Source organism: Choloepus didactylus, chromosome 6 (genome assembly GCF_015220235.1).
Source record: "Choloepus didactylus isolate mChoDid1 chromosome 6, mChoDid1.pri, whole genome shotgun sequence".
Classification (NCBI taxonomy): domain Eukaryota; kingdom Metazoa; phylum Chordata; class Mammalia; order Pilosa; family Megalonychidae; genus Choloepus; species Choloepus didactylus.
The window spans coordinates 74273491-74289678 of NC_051312.1; the positions used below are offsets into that span (position 1 = coordinate 74273491).

General features: G+C 39.2%; 1 protein-coding gene across 11 annotated transcripts in view; it reads left to right on the forward strand.

Annotated features, from left to right (window-relative positions):
- Positions 1-296: 296 nt before the first annotated feature.
- Positions 297-16188, forward strand: part of RIC3 (RIC3 acetylcholine receptor chaperone) — a 151850-nt gene continuing 135958 nt past the window's right edge. For 4 of the 11 annotated variants that reach the window (XR_005217444.1, XR_005217443.1, XM_037840069.1 and 1 more), the window contains exon 1: positions 302-607. Coding sequence is in view for 9 of the 11 variants with exons in the window: in XM_037840069.1 (XP_037695997.1) it covers positions 484-607 (124 nt within the window). In the remaining 2 variants the exon portion in view is untranslated. Of the gene's footprint in view, positions 608-16188 lie in introns of all 11 variants that reach the window. The other 7 variants (XM_037840078.1, XM_037840079.1, XM_037840077.1 and 4 more) reach the window with 3 other exon arrangements.

Consider the following 16188-nt stretch of genomic DNA (forward strand, 5'->3'; position numbering starts at 1 on the left):
TTCATTAAAACCTAAAAAGGGTTATCTACATAGTGTGTAAGAAAGCCCACCAGAGTGAGCTCTGGACTCGGAATCTCTCAGCCACTGAAACTATTGTTTCATTTCGCATCCCCCTCTTAAGACCAGTGAATTTACTGCGATAATCAGCAAATAGATGATGGCGTCTAGCGGTAGGTGGTGATACGGCGGTGGTAAATGCGAAGGAGAGAAGGGCACAACTTTCAGATGTTTAGGCGGCAGAAAGCACAGGACTCTGTGACGGATGTAGAGAGAAAAGGAAAAGAGTTTCTAGTTTCTGTAAATGACAGGGCCGAGGTACCATCTGCCGCAACGCTTAACCCCGAGAGAATTCGAGAGCGGGAGCCTCGCGCACCTTGTCCCTCGCGTGGCGCCGTCCGCGCAGCCCGCGGTTCGGTCGGGGGCGACATCCGGCGCTGCGATTGCGGTTCTGTTTCCGGTTGCAGCTGGAGCCTATTCGCGGCGATGGCGTACTCTACGGTGCAGAGGGTGGCTCTGGTCTCAGGACTCGTCCTGGCCATGTCGCTGCTGCTGCCCAAGGCCTTCCTGTCTCGCGGAAAGCGTCAGGAGCCGCCACCAGCGCCCGAAGGTAAGAGCGGGCGGCCCGGCCGGGGTCCTGGCAACGAGTCTGAGACCACTGCTCTAGGGAGGGGTGACTCTGTGGTCTCTGGCCCCGCAAGATAGCCAAACCGGCGAGAGAGGGTGGACGAAACGGCATTAGGGAGATGCCAAGCCCCAGCGGGCAGCGGCTCTGTTCCACCCGGTATCGGGTGTCTCCTGAAGTTCTGCGGCAGGGAAGGGTCAGAAATACTGACCTGCGTGCCCGGGTACCCTTTAGGCGCTTCACACCCACAGCTGTGTAAATTTTGCTCGCAACTCTCTTCTCCCTTCCTCTCACTTGATCAGTTCGTCTTGTCCTATCTTTTCAGGTGTTTTGAGTCGGAGAACTCTCAGCTGGGTTCCCCTCTTAGGATTTCCGCGTGCTTTCTGCCCTGTTTTTGTATGAAATAAAATCAATTTGAATTGGTACTGTTAACGTCAATCCGTTGTTGTATTTCAAGTTTGTATAGGGCACCCAGTGCCTTGGGCTCTTTACGTGCTTTTTAAAATAATAACTTGAAAATTTTAATAATCCAGATTTTAGTTTCTGCGATGGAGATGAGCAAACTACTACATTCCACTTACTTTAAACAGTTTATCTCTTTGTTATGGTCATGGTGTACATGGTATTTAATAATCCACACTGTTGGCTGCATTACAGAGTTTTTAGAGAATGAGTGACTGTAAAGACATGGGTGCCAAAGGCTGGGAGAAGGAACTAGAACAATTCTCTAGAGGTCATGAAATTCTGCTCATTACTTTCTCCTGCACATTATCTCTGTAACATCTTTGAGACAGGGTTTTACCAGCCTCTGAACATTTCCACCAATGTTCAGCCTGTTGTTGGATAGCTCCTTTAGAACTGCAGTCCACTTCCTTATAATTTGTGTACATTGGCTGTAGTGCACCTTCTTATGCAACATAGACTACAAGCACTGTAAATGCAAAGCTCCAAACGCCAGGGGTTGAGGGCAGATTGAACACACTGATTACAGAATTTGCTTGATAGTGTTTATGCTCATAAAAATATTGACCTGGAAAAGATTTGTAAGACATTTTTACATGTTGGATCTTTCTTATTACAGAATCCAAAGTTTTGCTCACTTTGTCTAATGTTGTTGTCTCCTTTGGAGAAAAGTAAATTCATGATGATCCTAAGCAGTTAAGATCTTTCTAAAACAATTTTTTTGCTGAGTTGAATTCCCATTTTGCTGAATTCTCTAGAACAAGTACTATCCGAATGTTGTCGAGTGTACAGGGTAGAGATTAGATATGGCTGTTTCCCTTGAGGACTCAAGTGCTGATATTAAATATTCTCATCTTAGGGTTTTTGCACTTACTGTTCTGTTTATTCCTGAAATGCTTTTCCCTCAGCTTCCTTCTGATCATTCAAATTTCAGCTCAGATGTAAGCTCCTCAGATGTTCCCTGATGACTCAAGCTAAAATAACCCTCTTTCTCTACCCATCTTTCTGAATCCATCATGTTGTTTTGTTATCTCTATTGCAGGCACTATATGAAATATTCTTGCTTGTTTACTTGTATATTTTTTGTCTCCGTCTTTTAGAATGTAAGCTCCACAAGGGCAGGGGCTTTGTCTTGTTTACCACTATATCCAGCACTCAGCATTTAATGGGCAGTCAGTAAATACTTTTGAACAAAAGAATTTATGATTATGAAGCTACTAATATTATTGTGACTTCTCTTCTTGTAGTACAAGTTACTGAACTAGTATAATACAGGCAAAAACCTACCTTGAATGATATATTCCAGTAGCTGAAATTTGCTAACATAAATTGCTGCCATGGTGCATGGAGTTTTTTTTTTTTTTTTTTTTTTTTAAAGCAGTGAATTCTAAACACTTTTGAATTACATACCTCTTTGAGAATCTGATGAGAGGTATGAATTTTTTTCCCTAGAAAAATGCATATTCTCTCTGTTTCTGTGGATCCACAGACACTGTGGCTTCCAAGAAAAATGAGCTTTGAGGAGCCCACAATATAGTAGAGGAAGGCAGACATATCGACAAGTGTAGAAAACTGTCGGTTTTAGGTACTCAAGTCCAAGAAAGTGGTCAGTTTTGTTGGGGGTTCAAGAACGGTCTCATAGAGGAGGTGACTTTTTTTTGGTGTTAGCTTTATTGAGATATAATTCACGTACCATGCAAGTCACCCATCTAAAGTATACAGTGAATGGATTTTAGTATATTCAGAGAGCTGTGCAACCATCACCACAATCAATTTTAGACCATTTTTATCATCCTAAAAAGAAACCCATATCCTTTAGCCTTCTTCCTTCCAATTTCACTATCACCCCTCCAGCCCTAGGCAGCCCCTAATGTACTTTCTGTGGAAATGTCCTGTTATGGACATTTCATATAGATGGAATCATACAATACGTGGTCTTTTGTGACTGTCTTTTACTTAGCATAATGTTTTCAAGGTTTATCCATGTTGTAACATGTCAGTACTTCCTTTTTTATGGCTGAATAATATTCCACTGTATGGAGATATCATGTTTTATTTATCCATTCATCATCTGATGGACATTTAGGTTGTTTTTGCCTTTTGGCAATTACGAATATTGTACACATTTGTGTACAGCTTTTTTGGTGGACATGTTTTCATTTCTTTTGCATATATACCTAAGAGTGGAATTTCTGAGTCATATGGTAACTCTGTGTTTTAACTTTTTGAGAAACTGCCGCACTGTTTTCCAAAGTGACTGTACCATTTTATATTCCTACCAGGATTGCATGAGGGTCCACTTTCTCCACATCCTTGCCTACACCGGTTATTATTCTGCCTTTTTTATTATAGTTATCCTAATGGTTGTGAAATGGTATCTCATAGTGTGTGTTTTTATTTAATTATTTTTAGAGCAGTTTTAAGTTTACAGAAAATTCTGTACAGAGTTCCCATGTAACCCCCACCCACAGTTTTACCTATTATCTTACATTAGTGTGTTATATTTGTTATAATTAAAGAGCTAATATTGATGCATTATTTTAAACTAAAGTCCATAGTTTACATTAGGGTTCACTCTTTGTATTGCATATTTCTATGAGTTTTGACAAATACGTAATGTTACGTATCTACCATAACAGTGTCATACAGAATAGTTTCACTACCCTAAAAATCCCCCTGTGCTTCACATATTCATCCTTCCCCCTGAATCCCTGGCAACCACTGATCTGTTTACTCTCTCTCTTTTATTGTGGTATCATATATATAACTTAGAATTTGCCCTTTTAGCCATTTTTAATTGTGCCATTCAGTGACATTAATTACATCTACAATGCTGTGTTACCATTATTACCATGTATCACGAAAACAGAAACTCTGTGCCCATTAAGCAGTAACTTCCCATTCCCCCCACCTCCATTCCCTGCCCCTGGTAAGCTCTAATCTACTTAATACCCTATGATTTTGCTTATTCTAGATATTTCATAGAAATGGAATCATACAGTATTTGTCCTTTTGTGTCTGGCTTATTTCACATAGCATAATATGTTCATGGTTCATCCATGTTGTAGTATGTATCAGAACTTCACTCCTATTTATGGCTGAATAATATTCCATTGCATGTTAGTTTCCCAGCTGTTAAAATAAATACTATGCAATGGTTTGGCTTAACAACAGGAATTTATTGCCTCACCAGTTTCAGTGGCTAGAAGGCTTGTTTCCTCCTGGGGTCAGTGTCTCTGGCTGGCTGGCAGTCTTTGGGGTTCCTTGGCTTTTCCATCACATGGCAGTGCACATGGTGACGACATCTCCGACTGCTCCCCATGTCTTCTCCTGTGTTCAAGTTCCTTTGCTTATAAGAACTTCAGCCATATTGGATTAAGGTCCACTGTCATTCAGCTTGAGCACACTTTAATTACATCTTCAAAAGTCCTATTGACAAATAGGTTCATACCCACAGGACCAGAGGTTGGGACCCAAGTAGGCCTTTTTTGGAGATACGATTGAATCCCCAATGAATTGTATGTATGTACCACATTTGTTTATCTCTTCAACTGTCAGTGGATATTTTGGTTGTTTATATCTTTTGGCTATTGTGAATAATGCGTCTATAAAATTGGTGTACAACTATCTATTTGAATCCCTGCTTTCAGTTCTTTTCGATAAATGCATAGGAGTTGAATTGCCAGGTCATACGGTAATTCTATGTTTAACTTTTTGAGGAACTGCCAAGCTGTTTTCTGCAGCAGCTATACCATTTTACTTTCCCACCAGCAATACACAAGGGTTCCAGTCTTTCTACATCCTCATCAACACTTTTTATTTTCCATTTTTTAAAATAATAGCTATCCTAGTGGGTATAAAGTGGTATCTCATTGTGGTTTTGATTTGCATTTTCCTAATGGTTAATGGTGTTGAATATCTTTTCATGTGGTTGTTGGCCATTTGTATAGCTTCATTGGAGAAATGTCTGGTTATATCCTTTGCCCATTTTTAATTGGGTCATTTGTCTTTTTATTATTAATTTGAAAGAGTTCTTTATATATTTTGAATACTAGATACATGATTTGCAAATACTTTCTCCCTTTCAGTTCAGTAGGTTGTCTTCCAATCTTTGGACACAGGATGTCTTTTTATTTATTTAGGTCTTCCTTAATTTCTTTCAAAGAAGTGTAGTTTTCAATGTACGAGTCTTTTACTACTTTTATTAAATTTATTCCTAAATATTTTATTCTTTTTGATGCTCTTGTAAATTGAATTAATTTCATTTTCAGATTGTTCATTGCTGTTATGTAGAAATACAGTTAACTTTTCTATATTGATCTTGTATCTTGCAACTTTGCTGAACTTGTTTATTAACTCTAAGTTATTTTGTTGATTTCTTAGAATTCTCTGTATACATGATTGTCATCTGCAAATGGAGATTGTTTTACTTTTTCCTTTCCAATCTGAATGTTTTTTATTTACTTGATCTTGCCTAATTGCCCTGGCTAGAACCTCCTGTACAATTTGAATAGAAGTGGTAAGAAAGGACATCCTTGTCTTGTTCTGGATCTTAGACAGAAAGCTTTCCTACCATTATGCCTAGCTAGTTAAGTATTTTTATCATGAAACAGTGTTGAATTTTGTCAGATGCTTTTTCTGTGTCTTCTTAGATAGTCATGTGTTTTTGTCAATTATTTTATTGATATGGTTTATTTCACTAATTGATTTTTGATGTTAAATAAACCTTGCATTCTAGGGATAAATTGAGGAGGTGACTCTTAAGTAAATTTTTTTTTTCTTTCTGTCAGCTAGATGAAGGACATTCCAGGCAGAATGAACATAGAACAAAAATACTAAGTCTTGAAATAGCCTGGGACATTTCTTTGGAAAACATGAGCATTTTAGTGTGACTGAACTTAGTGCTATGAGATACGAGACCAGAGCAGTTGATAGGGGCCAAATTATGAATGTTTTTCTGCCACACTTTAGGAGTTTGTATTTTAATCTAAAGGCAGAGGAGTCTTTATAAATTTGTAAGTGTAAGAAATACATCCAATCTGATTTTAGAAAGGACACCCTTCCAGAGATAGAGGCTATATTGTGAGGATTTTTTCAGGGAGAAGATTTTTGCAGTAGTCTGTTTGAGACATCATGGGTATTATTAAGCAATTGTCATTTGATTCATCATTTAGGATGCTTGTGACAAGCAACAGAAAATCCAGTTTGAGCTGTCTTAAGGCAAAAAGGAAATTTGTCTTCTGTAAGTGAAAAGACCCTGTGTTAAAACTGGTTTCCCGTGTGGTTTGATCCAGAGATTCGGTATCATCTGCGCTCCCCCTTGAATTCTCTGTGTCCTGTTAATTTCTGGGCTCTTTCTCAAGTTGGCTTTATGCTCTGGTTACTCTCCCAGAGTAATTTCGTCTGCAGCCTTTCCAGACATCACTTCCTCATATTTCACAGTCCAGAGAAAGTGTCTCTTATCTTTTGTTAACGTCTTCACTGCCACCTCACCTCTACCCTCCACTCCAGTTTCTTTCCTGGAAGTTCCAGGAAACATATACTCATTTCTTGAATTAAGTTAATGCACTAAATAGGAGAAATATGCTGACTAGTCCACTCTGGAGGAGGGGTGTTTGCCCAAAGGAAAGTAGAGTATTGAAGGAAGAAGGATTGAATTGAGCAGCAGCGGCTGTCAGCAATAGGTTGGAAGGAAGAATACAATTTCAGGGGATATTTTTAAGTAGAAGTGGAAGGTAAGGGAGAGGGAGGCATATTAGTTTATTTTCAGGTTATTGGTTTAAGTGATTAGGTAGATGGTGAGTCCCTTCACCAAAATAGGACTGGAAAGAAGTAGATTAAAGAAAACGGAGAGTTCAAGAATTTGGAAAATGCTAATTATGTCCCCGTTTTCATTATTTTTTTCCTATGTTGGTATCCTTAGCTCCTTCATCTATCCCTAATAAAATATAGTTGGAAGTTTCTGTACACTGACCTCCTAGAGGGGCCTTCGAGAATGGCAAATAACAGCAAGTATAAGCCAGTCAGCCCATGGAAGAGCAGCCATTTGCCTACCCTAGCCTCCTTTTCTAAATTGTATATTTCTCTCAACACATCCTGGGAATTGCTTTAGATAGATGTATGTAGGTATATGTATATGTGTATGTGTATGTATATATTTATATATATTTGTATTTAACTCACCTTGCTGTATATTAGAAGCCCTAAGCTTTTTAAAATAGGAGCTGCTCATCCAGGGTTTGTCCATCTTATACTGTTCACTTGATGTTTTAGAACCAAATACAGGTTTTCATGGTCTTCTTTGTTGCATCTTATCTATTTAAATTTGGACCAGATTTCTAACCTCTTGAAAGTTTTTCAGAACACTGATTATTCCAATCAATGTGTTTGTTTGCTCTCTCTCAACTCTATGTCATTCTTCATTTTAAAAAACTTTTTGTTATGGACATTTTCAAACATATTCAAAAGTAGAGAGAGTGGTTAAGTGAATCCACATTATGCTGTTTCAACAACAGTCAATCTTGGTCAGTCCTGGTCAATCTTGTGTCATGAATTGCCCCACCTATTTTTTGTCCCATGCGCTGGATTCTTTTGAAGCAAATCACAGATATTGGATCATTTCATTCTTAAATACTTTAATATGCATTTCTTAAAAATAAGGATTCTTCTTGAAATATGGCAATATCATCACATCAAAAAATAATTTCTTAATGTTATTAAATATCTAGTTGGTGTTCAGATTTTTCCTGTTGTCTTATAATTGTTTTTTTAAATAACTTCACCCTTGATTATGGTCAGTATGTCTTGATAATTTTCCATTCAAATTATTTTTAAAGATGTGTCAATCATTTGAAATCACTCGTAGGGTCACTTCAGTCCATTCATCAAGCTCTTTTGTGTAGAGCGACTGAACCAATTGGTCATTTGATTGTTCTACTCCATCTTACGTTGTCACCATGATTTGCCTGCTTCTTTCCTTCCTCCCTTCAGTCTGTTTTCAGCATAGCAGCCACAATGATCCTATAAGCATGAATCAGATCATGTCTCTTTTCAAAACCTTCCAGTGGCTTCCTGGCTTACTCAAATGAGAAGCCAAAGTCTATACATGACCATAAAGGCCCTACATGATTCCCTCACCCATTTCCTTCTACTCTATCTTCTTCACTTTGCTTTAGCCACACTGGCTTCCTTCTGGTAGTTTCTTGAACATGCCTGGCATGCTTCTGCCTCAGGGCCTTTGTATTTGCTGTTTCCTCTGCCTGAAATGTTCTTCCATTGGATATCCATGTGCTGCCTTCTTTCATCTTCTTCATATCTTTTTCTAAATGATATCTTCTGATCTCTTCCTTGGCCACTCATAACTCAACTTCCTCCCAACATGTCTTATCTCATTTCCCTGCTTTATTTTTTCTCCTTAGCATTTATCACTATCCATGTTACTATCTTGTTTATTGACTCTTTTTTTTTTTCCATTTAGAAAGGAAGCTTATGAGGGCGTAGATTTTTGTCTGTTTTGTTCACTACTGTATCTTCAGCCCCAGAAAGTGCCTGCATGTAGTAGACACAATAAATATTTGTTGAATGAATAAATGAATGACTGAATTGAGTGAATTAATGAATGCTGGCTTTGAGAGATCATGCCTTCCTCTGTTAACATTTGTAAATCATTTTATTATTATTATTATTATTACATTCTTTATGGTTAGATAAACTATAGTGCATCCATGTGATAGTCTATTAGGAGTAAAGAAAATTATATTCATGAAAAGCTTTTAATGATAAGGGAAAATTATATGATATAAATGAAAAGAAAAGATGTGGAATGACCTCAGATATATCTGTGTATTCACTAGAAAGAAACATGTCAACATTTTAACTAGTTATTTCTGATCATGAGATTATGGGTGGTAGTTATTCTTTACACTTTCCTGTACTTTCGTAATTTTCAGTAGGTATACATTTCTTTTATAATCAGAGAAAAAACCAAACAAAAAACAACTACCTCTTTCCTCCCACATCTATTCCACCAACAAAAAAGGGGAGAATTCTTTTTAGAATCAAGCCCACAAGCTACATGCTCACTTCTCACTTCTCTATAATGTCTAGAGTCCACCATCTACCTTCTACTTTCTGCAAACTGAAATGGTAGTTATCTGTCTCCATTCTTGCAAGACTCATCTTTTTAACCCATAATTCCTTAAATTTTTCTTTAGTTTAGTGACAAAGTTTTCTCAGTCTTCTGAGTAGAAATTATTTAGTGACTAGACCTGAACATACCCTCCTCATTCATCTGGAATTTTATCTTTTTCTTTAGGATTGTTAATTCTCCATTTAGCCCAAAATTCATTACATTTTATGGAGAATATGGTAGCAAAATAGAGATTGAGAAATTCTTCTTTGTCAGCATTACATTTTTTTTTGATCAGGTAAATTGCCTTTTTATGCTAAATCTCATTAAAAATATCCCCTTTTCTTTTGCTTGCCTTTTTGTAAGTCTTAATTTATTTTGGACCTTGGCCTCCTCATATATCTTGCTACATTGTTACACTGAGTGCTTATGTGCTTTTCTGTTTGTCTTTTGTCCATCCTTTTAGAAGAACTCCTGTGCATCTACTTTTTTCCTTCTGTCTTTTTTACCTTCTTGAGAGTTATTGAAATAACCAAGCATAAATGCATTTTATGAGCTTTTCTCTTAGAGAGGGTCTCATGCCATGGAACTGTGTGTCTCTGTCATCAGAACTTCTTAACTATACCCATAGTTGGTGCCGCACATCCCCTACTTTGTTGCCGCAATTACCAAGACAGTCTCTTTTTCCTAAGGGTCTCATGCTTTGGTTTCACGAGCCAAGTTTTTCTTCTTGGGCCAGAGTATCAGTTCCCTTATTCGTCTTCTATGCCTTGTATAAGATGAAAATGTCAAGATATCTGGTCAAGGACTTGTCAATTTTTGGAGACTTCTGATTGACAAAGACTCTTCAGGTTACTGTTCCCTTATAGCTTCTTTGAACAACTAGCTAAAACTAGCAGAGCCATCTTCCTCACCATCTGGAAAACAGATAAAGGGTTGCAGTAAGTGGGAGAGTGCTGAATCAAGAAACTGTAGCTTTTAAACTGGTGGGAAATGAGGTGGGGCAAGATGATGGTATAGGGAGGTGTGGAATTTAAGTTAGTCCCCTAGAGCAGCTAGTAAATAGCCAGGAACAACTAGAAAATAGTCTGGAAAAACTGATGGGGGGACATCCATGACTGGACAGCATCATATACTAGTCAGGAATGGGTGGAACGGCTGAGATCGCAGCTTAGAACTGTAAGTAAATCTCCCCAAACTGCGGAGCTGGCGACCCTCCCTCACCGGCACAGCAGGCTGAGTTGCAAAACTTCGCTGTGGGAATGACTCAGTTCCTGCCAGGAGCAAGGAAACTTAGTCGCTCAACTAAGTTCCAATTGTGATTTTAATTAACAAGTTTGGACTACTGAATACATGCTACAAGCACAGATAAACCCAGAGCAAGCAGGAGGAACCCAGATGTTTATACTGGCAGAGAGGAGGTGGGGCTGATGGAAAAAGATACATAAATAAAAACAGAAGCTTTTGGAGTCTGCTGAGCTCAGAATACTGGACAAGGGGCTGTGTCCCAAGAAAAGGGGCACACAGAACCGGGCACCAGCTGCATTTCTTGCCTGGTGAACTGGAGGGCTGGCGACTGGCTCTAAAAAGGGGACTGCTTGCTTTTTTCCATTTTTTTTCCTCTCTCATTCTAAGTAGCTCTTTAGAGAAAGCCTCAGGCATTTTCAGTTGTCAGCACTGACCCAGGCAAGGGTGGAGTTAAGGTAGAGAGTCAAAGGAAAAACTCAAGTGTAGAAGACAATTCCCTAATGGGCTTATTTTCCCTAAGAAAGGGGGGAGGGACGGGGCCCAGCTCAAGTGGCAGCCAGCCCTCCCTCAGAGAACTCAGACCCCAGGGCCTGGGGGGAAGAAAAAAGAATAGAAACAGCTTAAGCTTGGCTTCTGACACCATCAGTCCTCAGCCGGGACAGGGTCCACTGAGAATTAAATACACCGCACCTCTTTATGCTGGTGGGGAGCTGCAGGCTGACAAGCGCCACCTGCTGTGCAGAATAGGAAAAGCACAGAGTATAGAGGCCTCACAGGAAAGTTTGACAGTCTGCTGGGTCTCGCCCTCAGGGAAACCTAATACTGAATACAGCCTCCTAATGAGACCAGGGCCCATCTGGTCTGGGAAAATCTGATTGGGGTAATCAAGGAAACCAGATACCTAGACAACAGAGAATTACAGCTCACACTAGGAAGAGTGAAGAGATGGCCCAAAGGAACAAACTTGCACTTCAGCTGAGATACAGGAGTTGAAACAGCTGATTATTAATCAAACAGATCTCCGAATTCAGTTCAGAAACCAAATCAGTGAGTTGAGGGAAGATGTGGCAAAAGAGATTAAGAATATAAAGAAGGTATTGGGCAAACATAAGGAAGGACTCGGAAGTTTGAAAAAACAATTGGCAGAACTTATGGGAATGAAAGGCACAATACAAGAGATGAAAAACACAATGGAGACATACAACAACATATTTGAAGAGGCAGAAGCAAGGATTCATGAACTGGAGAACAGTACATCTGAGATCCTACTCACGAAAGAACAGATAGGGGAAAGAATGCAAAAATATGAGCAGGGTCTCAGGGAACTGAATGAGAACATGAAGTGCATGAATATACGTGTCATGGGTGTCCCAGATGCAGAAGGAAAAGGGGGCAGAAAGAATAAAAGAGGAACTAATCACTGAAAATTTCCCATCTGTTATGAAAGACATAATATTACAGATCCAAGAACCTCAGCGTACCCCAAACAGAATAGATCCGAGTAGACCAACTTCAAATACACTTAATAATCAGATTATCAAATGTCAGTGACAAAGAGAGAATTCGAAAGCAGCACGAGAAAAGTGATTCATAGCATACAAAGGAAGCTCAGTAAGAATATGTGTGGATTTCTCAGTAGAAACCATGGAGATGAGCAAGCAGTGGGATGATATATTTAAGATACTGAAAGAGAAAAACTGTCAGCCAAGAATTCTGTATCTGGTAAAACTGTCCTTCAAAAATGAGGGAGAGTTTAAAATATTCTCAGACACTGAGAGAGTTCGTGAACAAGATACCTACTCTACAAGAAATACTAAAGGGAGCACTAAAGGCAGGTAGGAAAAGACAGGAGGAGTGTAGAAATGAAAACTATCAATAAGGGTAAAAATAGAGGGAATAAAAATAAAATAAGATGACATATAAAATCCAAAAGACAAAATGGTATACAGTAGACATTATGTTGAGTGAAATTAGCCAGAAAGGATGGATACTATGTTGTCTCACTAATATGGACTAACATTGATGAGTGAAATTTGAGAGTTGAGAACACAGGTTATCAGGCGATAGAAAGAAGTTAGAAATCAGGTATTTGGTGCTGAAGGAGTACAGAAGGTTCAACAGGAATGATTGTATAGATTCAGAAATGGAATGGATAGCATAATTATGTGTGATGGTAGCACAATATTGTAAATACTCTGAACAATGTTGTAAATTCTCATCTTTGTTCAGAATATTTACAATATTGTGTTACCATCATACATTATTATGGTTGAAAGAGGAAGGCTAAGGGCAGGGATGATACCAGAAGGAAAGATAGAAGATAAAAGCTGGGTTTGTATAACTAATTGAAACCTCGAGTGGTCAATGATGGTGATTAAATGTGCAAATATAAAAATCTTTTTAAATGAGAACAAATGAATGTCAACATCGTGATGTGTTGAAAATTGGATGGTATAAGGGAAAAAATACAATCAATGCAAACTAGAGTCTATAGTTAATGGTAAAATCGCAACATGCTTCCATTAATTATAACAAAGGCAATATACCAAAGCTAAATGTCTATGAGAAGGGGGATATGAGGGAGTGATATGGGATTCTTGGTGGCAGTGATGTTGTCTGACCTTTTCATTGTATTTTATTTCTATTTTTCTTCTTTTTTTTTCTTCTTTGGTTTTTCCTCTATTTTCTCCTTCTTTGGGGAAGAGATGGAAATGTCCTCATATAGATTGTGGTGGAGAATGCATTATTATATGATTATACTAGGAATCACTGTTTACTTAGGGTGGATTCAGTGGTGTGTGAATAAAACTGTTAAAAAAATAAGCAGAGGGATACAAGTGCTAGAGAAAATGTGGAGAGAGGGATGTACCTATTCCTTGTTGGTGGGGAAGTAGAATGGCACAGCGCATCTGGGTAGCAGTTTGGTGGTTCCACAGGAAGCTAACGGTGGGATTGCCATATGGCCCTGCAACCCTGTTGTTAGGTATATACTTGGAGACATGAGTAGACATGGCACACTGGTGTTTATAGCAGCCATTTTCATGATTCACAATGGATGGTGGTGGCCTAAGGGTATATCGACCGATAAACGGAATGGTGAGCTGTGGTGTATACATACAATGGAATACGGAGTGGCAGCAAGAAGAAATGAAGTTGTTAGGTATGTACCTAGGTGAATGGACCTTGAGGACAGTATGTTGAGTGAAATAAGCCAGAACTGAAAAGACAGGCATTATAATGCCTCACTAATATGGACTAACTGTAATGTGCAAACTCAGAATTGAATCTGAGAGCATAGGTTATCAGGAGAAGGCTTATGGTAAAGGTTCCTAGACTGTAAGCTCGTACAGCAGTCATATCTATTCATGAGTTATAGCGGTTATTTCCAAATTCTGAGATGCTGAGCTGCTTGGTCCCTGTAATGTCGGGTATCTGTGTGACACCTGAGACTCAGAGCCAGTGTTCGGCAGCTATGAATGTCAGCATTACCCCATAAAGCAAATGTTAAGAAAGCTGAAAAAGAGATCAAACTTCAATTAGAGATATGAATGAAATGGACTTGGTTAGAACTAAGGTAAACCAGACTAAAGGGAAAAGGATGATATTGACTGTGTGTTTTTTTTTTTAATAATTAATTTTATTGAGATATATTTCCATACCATACAGTCATACGAAGTGTACCGTCAGTTCACAGTACCTCCGTATAGTTGTGCGTCCATCACCAAAATTAATTTTTGAACATTTTCATTACCACACACACAAAAGTAATAAGAATAAAAATTAAAGTGAAAAAGAACAATTAAAAAAGATCACTGGGTGCCTTTTTTTTTTTTTTTTTTTTTTTTTGCCCTGTTTTTCTACTCATCCATCCATACACTGGACAAAGGGGAGTGTGATCCACATGGCTTTCCCAATCGCATTGTCACCCCTCATAAGCTACATTTTTATACAATTGTCTTCAAGATTCAAGGTTTCTGGGTTGTAGTTTGATAGTTTCAGGTATTTACTGCTAGCTATTCCAATTCATTGGAACCTAAAAAGGGTTATTTGTATTATGAATAAGAGTGCCCACCAGAGTGACCTCTTGGCTCCTTTTGGAATCTCTCAGCCACTGAAACTTATTTCATTTCATTTCACATCCCCCTTTTGGTCAAGAAGATGTTTTCCATCCCACGATTCCTGGTCCAGTTACCTCCCCGGGAGTCATATTCCACTTTGCCAGGGGTATTTACACCCCTGGGTGTCAGATTCCACATAGGGGGGAGGGCAGTGATGACTGTGTTTTAAAACCTCAACTTCTGTGTAAGACCAAAGGAAGAGATGTTTATTTGGTACACAATCTATACTTTCTGTAACATGCTACATAATTTAACTTGTATGGTCAGTTTATTCAAACACTATAATTACATGGAACCTTGAATAGGGGATGAGATCTGGTTGGTTTGTACAGGTTAGAGTGAAACCCCGATACATCCCAGAGTAATTTGAGCAGAGAATAAGGAGTATTTGCAGAGTCCCCTTTGAGGCCCTGTGGAAAAATATGGAAACATTAAACTTCCCCTCTTGGGGAATTACTGATATTCTCACAAGCATTGGGGACTACCATTGTAGTAAGCCAAGTCCTCGATCTTGGGGCTTGCCCTTATGAAGCTTGTTACTGCAAAGGATAGGCTAAACCTACTTATGATGGTGCCTAAGAGTCATCCCCAGAGAACCTCTTTTGTTGCTCGGATGTGGCCTGTATCAGCAGGTAAACTCATGCCTCCCCTCTGTGTGGGATGTGACTCCCAGGGGTGTAAGTCTCCCTGGCAATGTGGGACATGACTCCTGGGGATGAGCCTGGACCCAGCATCATAGGATGAGAAAGCCTTCCTTCTCTTTTTTACTTTTATTTTTATTTTTATTCTTATTTTCATTTTTTTGAGTAATGAAAATTTCAAAAAATTGATTGTGGTAATGAATGCACAACTGTGTGATGATACTGTGAACAATTGATTGTACACTGTGGATGATTGTATGCTATGTGAATATATCTCAATAAAATTGCATTAAAAAAACCCAAATTGATATATTAAATAAAAGACATCTGCCAAGTTTACAGTTACAACTTCATGATACTTCCTAATACTTATTTTACACTAAAATACTTAAACAATGACAAAAAAATAAAATGGTAGGAGAAGCTCTTAGCACCTGTGCTGGTCTCTCCCTGGCACAGTTTGGAGCCAACCTGTGCTCCCATTTTGGGTCCCTGGCCCTCTTCCAGAGGTAATAGTGTGTTTACTGGGGTGCCCATAAATCTGTGCTGTTCTATCATGTGGCAGCCTGAAAGACTGAATCAGGAAACTCATCTCCGGCTCACCCTCCTAGAACTTGCCCTGCAGGCAGAAGCAGCTTGCAGATGCTAAAGCATTATAAGAAACAAGTAAGTCAGAGAGGCCGTGGTGGCAGCTCAGGGCTTTCCCATGCTGCCAGCTTGCCCAGGTCGCGCTTCCCACCCATTCCTGCACCTACTTCTCCTGCCACTCTGAGGGGTGGGGTGGGGTGGGTGGGTGGCTGAGATGCAATCTACGAGGTTCCTGGTAACATCCATTGGATCAGTGGCGAGAGGACCTGCCACAGCACGTCATCGGAGCCAACCAGCCCATTGTGCATCCAGCGGACCGGCTGAGCTCCCTCTCTTGTCCTCTGGTTGGTCCAGGAGGATCCAGGCACCACTTAGATGGCA